The 10,329-nt window shown below is 44.2% G+C and overlaps 1 protein-coding gene across 1 annotated transcript; it reads right to left on the reverse strand.

Annotated features, from left to right (window-relative positions):
- Positions 1-5,620: 5,620 nt before the first annotated feature.
- On the reverse strand, positions 5,621-8,430 carry CRYAA (crystallin alpha A). Its single transcript, XM_030552155.1, has 3 exons — positions 8,236-8,430; positions 6,952-7,074; positions 5,621-5,830 (listed from the first exon to the last, which is right to left on the reverse strand). Exons 1-3 carry the CDS (start codon positions 8,422-8,424, stop codon positions 5,621-5,623), a joined length of 522 nt encoding a protein of 173 aa, XP_030408015.1. The 5' UTR covers positions 8,425-8,430.
- Between the last annotated feature and the right edge of the window lie 1,899 nt (positions 8,431-10,329).

Genomic DNA, 10,329 nt, shown 5'->3' on the forward strand with positions numbered 1-10,329 from the left:
AGGAATGTTAAAACTGATCCTATCCGGGACATGAATTTAAAGCTTCAGTGACTTCTTTGGAGAGAAAGTAAAAGCTTTTTATACTAAATAGACAAGTGAGTTGAAGTCTCAGAGTGGAAATTACAACGTACTGTTAAAAAGTGGTAAAAATGCACTACAACAAGATGAATGAAAACCCATTCCAAATAAAAACACTTGCGCATAGCTATATACTACTATGAAATACCTCTCAAATGTTGGAAAAACTAAATGTGATCACAAAACCTAACAGTCCCCTGTGGATAAAGTCCCCAGATCTTTCTCTTCATGGAAAAAATCCTGGCTAAGTTACTAAACTTAAACGTTGAAAATCTACTATACCTTACAAAATATTAACGACTCTCTGTTAAATGAATTTCACAAACAACTCTGGGGGAACCACAATAGTAACAGTTTCCAATGTCACAGACTGACAGAGTCCTCTGGGAGACAAAAGCTAATAAAAGAACATTTACACCAACGAGGGAAAACAATTATCTTTTCTGGATTAAGTGCACAGAGCAGGAGGATAGAATTTCTCATAGTGACGTGAGGGGACAGGAGGAAGGATGGTTTTGTGGTTAAGCTGCTGGGGTTGCAACTAGTTACTGCGATGTACCCAGAGCTCCCGGAGTTGATGAGGTAGAGACAGGGAGGGTAAACAGGAGCTGTATTCTGGGGTTCCTGGAAGATTCTGGATCTGAGATCTGAGGGAGCGAGGAGGAGATTTGAAGTGTTGTGCCTGATGTAAGAGTAAGATCCCAGGTGCTGGGTGAGCATTTAGGTGTTAACTCTGGGTAGAGCAAAAGGCTGGATGCAGAGCTGGAGAGTATTATATAAACTATTGTAGAAGGGCCCAGGACAAGTTAACTAAATCTACTGATTTTCAAAGCTATCCCTAAAGTAAGGGCAGAGGCTCATTTATGATGTCAGATGTCTATACTATTTGATTGAGTGGATTTTGCTCATTATCTGGAGATCAAATTATAAAGGTTAAAAGATTCTCTGACTTAGGTCTACAAGAATGTGTGTTGGTAACATTTACAAACTGGTGGGCAGTTAAGAAGATCTTCAGTTAAGGTATAAGAGATCTTCTTAGTTTTAGAGGACATAAAACTCGAACTTTTATGGGCTGTACTGTCTCCAATGAAAGATTAAAGTAGCTGCTTCCAGGTGGGAAAGATTGAATGATATAGGATTTAGCCATTTGGGCTAGATATTTGAAAAGTCATGAGTGAGTCATTGTGGCTGTTAGTATGTGGGTGCATGAAAAGACTATTACTTTTAAAGGCTGCAAGAGTCATGAAGTAACAGTTTGATAGATTCATTACTCCAGCAAGATACAGTTGATGCAGGCTGGGAAGAGGGCCAGTTACACTTACCTCTTTCACTGGCTATCCCAGCTCCATTTCTGGCATACATTAGAACTGCTTAGAGGCTTCCCTAATTTATACCCGGTGGCTCTGGTGGTCCTGCACCCATAGACAGTCAGCAGAATGCCACTGCAGACGCACCTCCTACAACATTGAGGTGGGGGAGGTTGGTGTAGGAACTGCCCACACCACTTTACACCAGTAGGGCGCTCTTCTCCTTTGGGGGAATTCTCAGCTGGCCAGATTACCTCCCTTTCTGCCACTGAAGTCATGCAGAGTGGCTGGAGCAGGAATAGTGAACCTGGCCTCTGCTCACCTGCCCATGCAAATTTGCACAACTAGTTACACTAACAACTAGGCATTTGTTGTGCCCCCATTTGGCAGGGCAGCTTGAGTAATGTGTCCTCTCAGGAATGAGCTATGAACACATCACAGGCCAGCTTCTCAGGTGCCACTCTGCTGCATACGAGGAGGGGAGCGTAGCTGGCTTTCTGTTACCTTTATACACACCCCCACACTAGTGCTGAGGGCAGCAGGGGCCAGTTCAGCTGCCAGTCCAAGTTGGGGTAGCCTCAGGACCGTGGCAGTAGTGGCTTCCAATTGATCACTCTAATATAGGCCTTATGTTGTTATAAGCTTGTTTTTCCCGGGAAACGTTCATTCATGTTTTCCTCCATCAAGAATAAAATTCAGCAAACTCTTCATTTAAAAAAGGAAACGAGAAAAGCCCTTAGACTCTCTCAATAATTAATGAAATAAAAAACCAAGTGACAGGGCGGCTCTATCTTTTTTGCCTCCCCAAGCACGGCAGGCAGGCTGCCTTTGGCAGCTTGCCTACTGGAGGTCCTTGGTCCCGCGGACTCAGCAGCTTGCCTGCGGGAGGTCTGCCAGTCCTGCGGCTTCATTGTACTCGCCGCCGAATTGCCGCCGAATCCACGGGACCGGCGGACCTCCTTCAGGCAAGCTGTCGAAAGCAGCCTGACTGCCGCCCTTGCAGGGACCGACAGGGTGCCCCCCTCGGCTTGCCACCCCAGGCACACGCTTGGAGCGCTGGAGCCACCGCTGACAAGTGAGTAAAAGCAGAGGACAATAAAATTCATGACACCCCATCACATATGAATTACAAAACGTTCACACGTCTGCCTCCCTCTTGTTTGCCTTCTGCACCCCTTGTAGCTCCCCCTTGCTTTTCCCACCATCTATACCCTCACTTGCCCCTCACAGGGGAACAACAGCATACCTTTAAGGCACTGGGCACAGTGCTGCTTTGGGTATCAGTCTCAGCATCTTTCCTCCCTCCACTGCCTGGGGCCTAGGCTGCTGCAGGGGAAAGGGTTCACCTCAGGCACAGCTCATAGGGGAGTATAAGAAGAAGATTCCTCTCTCCTCAGATGCTTATCAGCTGGCTTTTGCGGCAGCAGATTTCAGGCTGCTTCAGGCCAGGCTACACATGCAACAGCTCCACCCTGCTTGTCAGGCACATGTCACTGTGCCCACCCTGGGAATGTGCCAGGCATACACAGGCACACTGCTTCCTTCTCCTCTTCCTCTGCCTTTATCACCTGAGTCTTCCCTGTCTGCAGCCATAGGGATGGGTCAGCCACCTGTGAAGATGGAGACAGCACAGAGAGTCAACATCAGCTTGATTGTGTGCTGTACTGTGAAATGCAGTTCTGTGAGAGGGCTGGCTTGGCTCATATCAAACGCAAAGCTAGTGTAGAGGGCCCAGTTCGGCTGCCATTTACACCAATGTAAACCCAGAGCAATGCCCAGGGATTCAGTTGAGTTACTCTGCTTTTACTTCAGTGTAACTGAGAACAGATTTTGGCCATGAATTAAAACAGGAGGCAAAGCAAATACCATTCTTTATTATGTGATTGACCCAGCAAGATGCAGAGTGCTCCTGTGAGATACCGAGTGCTCTCAGCACACGCAGAGTTCAATACCTTGCTGTATTGAGCCAAATAGCAAATTCATTGTCTCCATCTGTACTTTATTTTGTCTTACGATGGATTATTACTATTATGTATATTACAGTAGCGCCTATCAGCCCCAAATGATATCAAAGGCCCCCACTGTGCTAGGCACTGTACAAACTTATGAAGAGTGTCTCTGCCCCAAGGAGCTTACAAACTAAATATTCAAGGCAGATAAAGGGTGGGAGAGGAATCACAAGCACAGAATGGGGAAGCGAGTTGCCGAGGCTCTTCTGATGGCACCTGATTAACAGCTGAAGTTCTCCTCCTCACCTCCTACCCATACTCCTGGCTTTAGGGACTAGGTGCAGTCCGAGGAAGTTAATCTCACACATACCAAAACAGAGAACAATTGTTTTGTTACCAAGTGAACCACAGTGGAGAGGAAGAATCTGGTGAGCATTTCTGTCTGGCAAAGCCTGATCTTGAGCTAGCACTCTTTTTGAAGTGCTCTGCCACTTCCTTTGTAGGAACAGAACAGCAATTCTCAAACTGTAGGTCAGGACCTCAAAGTGGGTCACGACCCCATTTTAATGGGGTCACCAGGGCTGGCGTTAGACTTGCTGGGGCCCAGGGCCAAAGCCCAAGCATGAAAGCTTCAGCCCTGGGCAGCAGGGCCCAGGGTTACAGGCCTCCGCCTAGGGCTGAAGCCCTTGGCCTTCAGCTTTGCCCCCTTACCCCACACCCAGAGCGGTGGGGCTCAGGCTTTGGCTCCTAACCCGAGCAGCTGGGATTGGGCAGGCTCATGCTGCGATCCCCCATCCTGGGGTCATGTAGTAATTGTTGTTGTCAGAAAAGTGTCATGAGGCAATGAAGTTTGAGAACCCCTGGAATAGAAGGATGATCTTCCCAGAGGACTGTGTGCTTGATGTGCTCTTGAATCTGCTTTGTTGTAGATAGATCTTGGAATATTACTACCAAGCATTAATAGGTCTAATATCTAAGTAGACTCTTGACATCTACTGTCCCTAGTTAGGAGGGATTACCCCTATATATGAGCAAAAACGTTCCTGATTTTTAATATTAATTTTTAATACATTTTTATCCTGACACTGTACTTTAAAAAAAAACCACATCCCAACTGATTGTAAACCGCATCCCACTAGCAGTATATGTATGCTGATTGGAGAACTGTTGACCTAATGCATTTTAATCGTGGGGAAAGTTAAAAGGGAATGTATCTATGTTTGCTCACAACAATATTTAATCAAAGCTTTGGAATGTTATCTGCTATATTTTATTACATAAAAAAGGTCTTCGTTGTCATCTCTGTTGAAGCAACTGAATTAAATATCGGCGGGGTGTTAATAGAGAAAAATAGGCGAGTATAAGAATTGGTCTTTTGTTGATATTTCTGTTTGGAGTGAACACGTATTCTGAGCAGAAATAGATAGTATGTGACATTTTAACTACAAAGACCTTGGAAGGAAATAAATAAGCAAAATGCCAATTGCTTGTTTCACATTTTCTTTATTGACTGCCACTGAGTGAGTTCTCAGACTGTGTGTCAGATATCATTAGAACAGTTGGAGCTATATTAGAATTACAGCAAGATTAAGAAAGATGGTGTGCTACATGCAGGCTGGGGAGAGCTCGGTAGGAATTTGAAGCCTCAGCACAATGATGGACACACCCCCCCCAAAGGGTCTACAACACATTGGAAAGACATGCTTATCCTTGCATCAGTTGTCACTAATGGAAGATGACTGCAGTGGTGTAAACAGATGCACTTAAAGCCTTTGCTGAAAAAATGTTGCAACTCCCAAACATTGCACACTGTTGTTCTCGCTTTTGTTCTAAGAAACTCATGGCACATTCATTGCAAGTGCACAGTCTCTCAGGGTTTTTTCACAGCAATCAGCTTAGCTCCGACTTTAATTTCTTTAGGCTAGAGCAGGTCTGCCAGGCTTTTCACCATACAAGCCTTGCGTTAATGATGGGTGTGTTGGGAGCTAATTTAATTGTGCACTCATTCATATTTGGTAGATGTTACCAAAATCCAGTACAGTTTAAAGACCTTTTCAGCAAATACATCAGTTTGGCAGCACATTTGTTTTATGTCACCCTGACATCACAATGTTTAGGCTTAAGCTTCAAAATCCACTAGCTGCTCGCCCAGCCCCTCAGTCATCCAAGAAAAATTTAAAACAAAAAATAACCCCTCTAGATATTCACTGATACCTATGTAATGACTCTGTGAATGAGGCCTGCGAACAGTGACAGACTCCTGGATGCTTCATCAGCAGGATCAGCCTAGGAAGAAGGAGCCGAGGCGGGCTTCTCCTCTCGGGATACAGGAATGGGTCTCTCGCTGTAGCTGGTGTCCATGTTGGACTGGACTTTTGGGCCAGAGAAAGTCAGCATGCCATCAGCAGACAGGGAGCAGGTGATGGCAGATTGGTCCACGTTGGAAGGCAGGCGGTATCTGCGGTGGAATTCGCGGGAAATGTAGCCATGGTCGTCCTGACAACAGACAGAGGGAATAGATGGCTCAGTCAGAAATGGTGCCTGGTGTGACTTGAGGCACACCCCATAGCACGTTTTAATCTACATCATCAGAGTGTGACTCCATGTTTACATTGAATTCCAAACAGTTATTTCAAAGCCACTATCTCAGGCACGGCTATGAATGTATATGCATTTTATTCTACACTACAATTTATTAGGGATAAATCCTGCCTTGGCTGATATCCTGTGCAACAACACTCATGCCAACCGAGCTACAAAGGGTGTCAATCAGAGCAGAATTTGGCTCTTACCACATGATGCTGGGCGTGACTGTCAGCGGCGCTGAGCACCTGCAGCTCCCACTTATTTCAGCTGAAGTTGTAAGTGCTCAGCGCTCTGAAAATCGATGCCTATATTTCAGTATGTTGGAACCATCAGTGAATGAAACGAGGCTGTAATTCTGGCTCCTCTGATGCTGTTGGCTGAAAGAATGTGAAATAAAAAGAAAGAATGACATTAAAGTGGCTTTTTTCTCCCTTTATGGCAAATACTGATTGGGCTCTGAAGTTTTGTTTTCCCAACAAGTGTCTTCATGGATGAGAAGAGTTTGTGCCCAGTCCTCCCTCCCACCATTGGTATTATTGTTATTCACACTTCTATCCTCGCTTGAATTTCCATGTCATATATGGTCAGTTTCCAAGCCCTAGGCCCTTTGTTGTTTTGGTTTTGTTTGTTTTGCTCTTCTCGTCCAACCCAGCATATGAAAACTCGGCTTTCCACAAGTAATCCTGGATTATGGAAACTCAGTCATTCTTTGACAGTTTCAAATAACGTTCTTTTCTAGTCAGACATTATTACTGAACAGTGCATATTGTCACCTGACTGTTATGGAGCATGATGATTGAAAATAAACAACAGACAAATTTTCTCATTATTATCAGAAATCAGGTTGATCTTTGCCAGAGCCGGGAACCTTCATTTAGTGACTTGGGTTTAACCTCTGAAAAATAATTCTGGAAAAAGTAGAGAACATTATCCTTCCCTTTTGTACTTCCCCAGCTGAGGAACACCTTCAAGTCAGAAAAAGAAAAGAGCAGGATAATTCCCCTCCAAAGTTGCCTGCTTTTTCTGCTTACCTGTCTCTCATTGTGCTTGCCATGGATTTCCACAAAGTCATCCATAATCTTGACACTCAGATCTTCGGGAGAGAAGTGTTTTACATCCAGGAGGATTGTAAACTTGTTCCGGTCAGACCTCACCTGCAATTAATATGGTAATAAAATTAACCAATAATTTGTTGACTCAAAAACAAAGTAATTCTCAGTCTCACCCTGAGCATGATTGTCTCAGAAGTGATTTAAGAAGGCTAGAGAATGGTATGGGCCTGATCCAAAGCCCACTGAAGTCAATAGGGTTCTCCAATAATGTAAATGTGCTTTGGCTAAGGCCCTGTAATTGCAAGGCTGGTAGAATTCCAAGACGTCTGTAGTGCTCCTTGAGTTTGTATCCCTTCACATTGCCCTCATTGTGTCACTCCATCACTTGATTATTTTTCAGAATCTATCATTAGAGATTTATTAGACATTTGGGTTGTGCTCAGCAGCTAGCGGTGAAATTATATCAGTTATGTAGCTTCACCTGTTTTGTTAAGCTAGCACTTTTGCTTTTTACTCTCGCTTTTAAACCACACTTCCTCTGCAAAGCTGCATAGATTCAGGAAGAAAGTGTGATCTACAGTTTTGTGGACTGGCTTGTAAGTCTAATAAAGTTCTTGCGGCTCTAGCTCTGCTGGGCTTCTGCTAGATTTTTGGAGGAAACCCGGGGAAGGTTAGTAGAATGCAGAAAAAATGAACATCTGCGCTCGCTTTGACATTTCAGATCTGACTATTTTGAATACAGCCCAATGTACAAAATGTTCATTTTGCATATAGTCTTTGGAGAACTGTTCTTGGTATTTCCAGTATGAGATTGTAACACTGCGGTCATGAGGTGGTGAACAAAAGAAACAAAAGGAGAATGTTCATGCTCAAGATTGAATTTGTACCTGGAGTCCCATCCCCAACAAAAGTAAGCTGAATATGAATGTTCATGTAACAGAGGAAGCTTTGTTTTTTCCCCAGCACATGGCAAACTGCTGGCAGGGTCATAAAGTGATCCTTTTACAGTATTGTAAAAAACCTATAGCTCAAATCTATTTCTTAAAGGGAAAAAAATGATTTCCTTTGCTAAGATTTCCTGTGATAATTTTCTGTGATGGTCGGGTGGGCTTAGTGTTTTGCAGGAAACCTGCTAGTTTTCCTGCACCTGTTCACATCAGACCCAATTGACATAGTCTAATTGAATCAAGGAAAGTAGCAGGCGGTTGTTACTATTAATGAATTGACAGCAGAGGTAAATGGTATTCAGTAAAGGAGTCTTACCTCTGAAATGCCTGATTCCAGAAGGGTGCGGAAGAGAGAGTGCCTGTAATAGGGGCTGATGGTGGAAGAGAACAAAGGCAGGAGATCATAATCGAAAAGACCCTCTCCGAAATACTGGTCAACCAAACGGCTTGGAAATAAGGGTCCAAGAGCTCGTTTGAACCAGGGGTGCTGGATGGTAATGTCCATGTTTTCTGCTTCTGCAAGTTCGACGATGGAGAGAAGACAGTGCAGCCTCTGGGGACAGTGATGTCTTTGCTGGACTGCACAGTGGAGACTCAGAAAGCCTCCCTCTTTATATACTACTTTCACAGAATAAAGGCATTAGTGGGATTTCTCTGGAAAGACATGATCTCATGATTAAGGCAATCTGGTCAGCAGAAATGCAGAGGCTGACCTGAGAATGACAGTCTGGTTAGAATCAGTGCCAGATATCTGTGGACAGTAGCTACTTTCCAGCATGCTAAGCTATCTGGGGCTACCTCTACCCAGAGAGAAAATAGGCTCTAACTCTTAACATAGACAAGCAATTCAAACAGGTCTTCTTAATTTAATTTCTTGTGGAAATTTTCTAAATTTAGCTAGATCAGAGCCAGCTCAGGTATGCCTATACATGCTGCAATCATACTTCCCAACTGCGGAGCAGACATCCCTTAAGTGTATTCAGTGGGACTTGTTTTCTTGCTATCATGTTTATGGGTATTGGTGTGTGTATTCAATATGAGAACTGGTTGGAATATGGTAAACATTTTTCTTTCATTTTGTTTCTTTATTTAGGGTACACACATTTCTAGGGAGCCTTGTGGTATTAAATTAGACTGTTTGTGGGACAGAACATTTTAATCTTTGAGGGCATTGGTGCACTTCCGTCCCTCCTGTTCTGTGCCTCTGGCACACAGCAGTGCAGTCTCCTGAGGACTGTAATACTTTAGTCTAATTCAGGTTACATACTTCACCAGTGGCAGTGTGAAGCAGAGCCTTCAGGCAGTGTATCACCTACTATGCGAAATCAATGAGATTGGTGGGTGCTCATATAAAGAGCTACGTTTCGTCTTCATTGCAGAAAGAGGTGTGTTTTTTACACTGAGTTGCTGTAAATGTAGCTAGCCCAGGTCAACCCTATACCTCCACCTGGAGTTGACCTCCACTAGCTGCATCAGGATTAAAATGACAGTGCCCTGTCTCTCCACTATGAGTTTACAACAAGACAGCTATCTCGTAAAAATGCTCCCTTTATTTGCAGTGACGACCTAGCCTGTTTTGTAAAATATTGGAACCAGTCCAAAACATAGTCCTCCACCAGACTTTTTTTTTTTTTTTTTTTTTAGTTTTAGATCTGTTCTAGTGTAAGCAGGGTCTGAATGAGCTCTCCCCTGACATCTAGTGATGAGCTGGTGGAAAAGACTAGGTAAGCAACATGGTGGAGCTGCTTTTCTAAAATGATCCCTTTTGTCTGGTGTTGGGTTACAAATCCCTTTTGTATTGAGTGCAGAGGTAATGAAATGTTGTTATGCTTATGGTGTGAGTACAGGGCAGCAGAACGGTACTTCACTTGCCCTGATTGAGGGGATCACTCTAAAATGAACCTCACGCTCTAAGCAGGGGTAGAGATGCCATCTCCAGTGGAGATGAGAGGAGTTGGGGATAGGTGTTTCTATTTGGTGGTGTGGAGTCTGCTGAAAGAATCCTAGGCACCATTTGACCTTCCCCTGCCCAGCGTTTAAGGACAGAGCTTATTAGACTCAATTGAGACATTTTTTTCTGTTCAGTGATGACCAGAGCTGGGTCATTGATAAGCAGATTTGGGTCTATGCCTTAGACCTGGTGTATGGACAGTGGTTAAATGAAAGACAATGCAGAGGCAGTACTGGCAGTGAGGTTTCCTGCTACTCAGTGAAATCAGTAAGAGCTGACATCACTAAAGACCTGGATTAAACCTCAGAACATGGCACTGAGTGTCCAACAGCAGAAGCATGTGACCAGTGGCAGCAGGGAAAAGCAGCAGAGGCAGTGGCAAATGGCGAGTTGCAGAGGTGCACAGCAACCACACAGACATTGCTCAACATCCCCCCTCCTTTCTTGGGTTGGAGGTGA

This window comes from Gopherus evgoodei, chromosome 1 (assembly GCF_007399415.2).
Source record: "Gopherus evgoodei ecotype Sinaloan lineage chromosome 1, rGopEvg1_v1.p, whole genome shotgun sequence".
Lineage (NCBI taxonomy): Eukaryota > Metazoa > Chordata > Testudines > Testudinidae > Gopherus > Gopherus evgoodei.

Bases quoted from the DNA above. Each gene is read 5' to 3' on its own strand.
- CRYAA (XM_030552155.1), bottom strand. From the start codon at position 8,424: ATGGACATTACCATCCAGCACCCCTGGTTCAAACGAGCTCTTGGACCC. The intron at 7,075-8,235 runs GTAAGACTCCTT...TATTAATTGCAG, and splicing joins TGGAATCAGGCATTTCAGAG to GTGAGGTCTGACCGGAACAA. The intron at 5,831-6,951 runs GTAAGCAGAAAA...GTCTGTTGTCAG, and splicing joins GCAAGCACAATGAGAGACAG to GACGACCATGGCTACATTTC.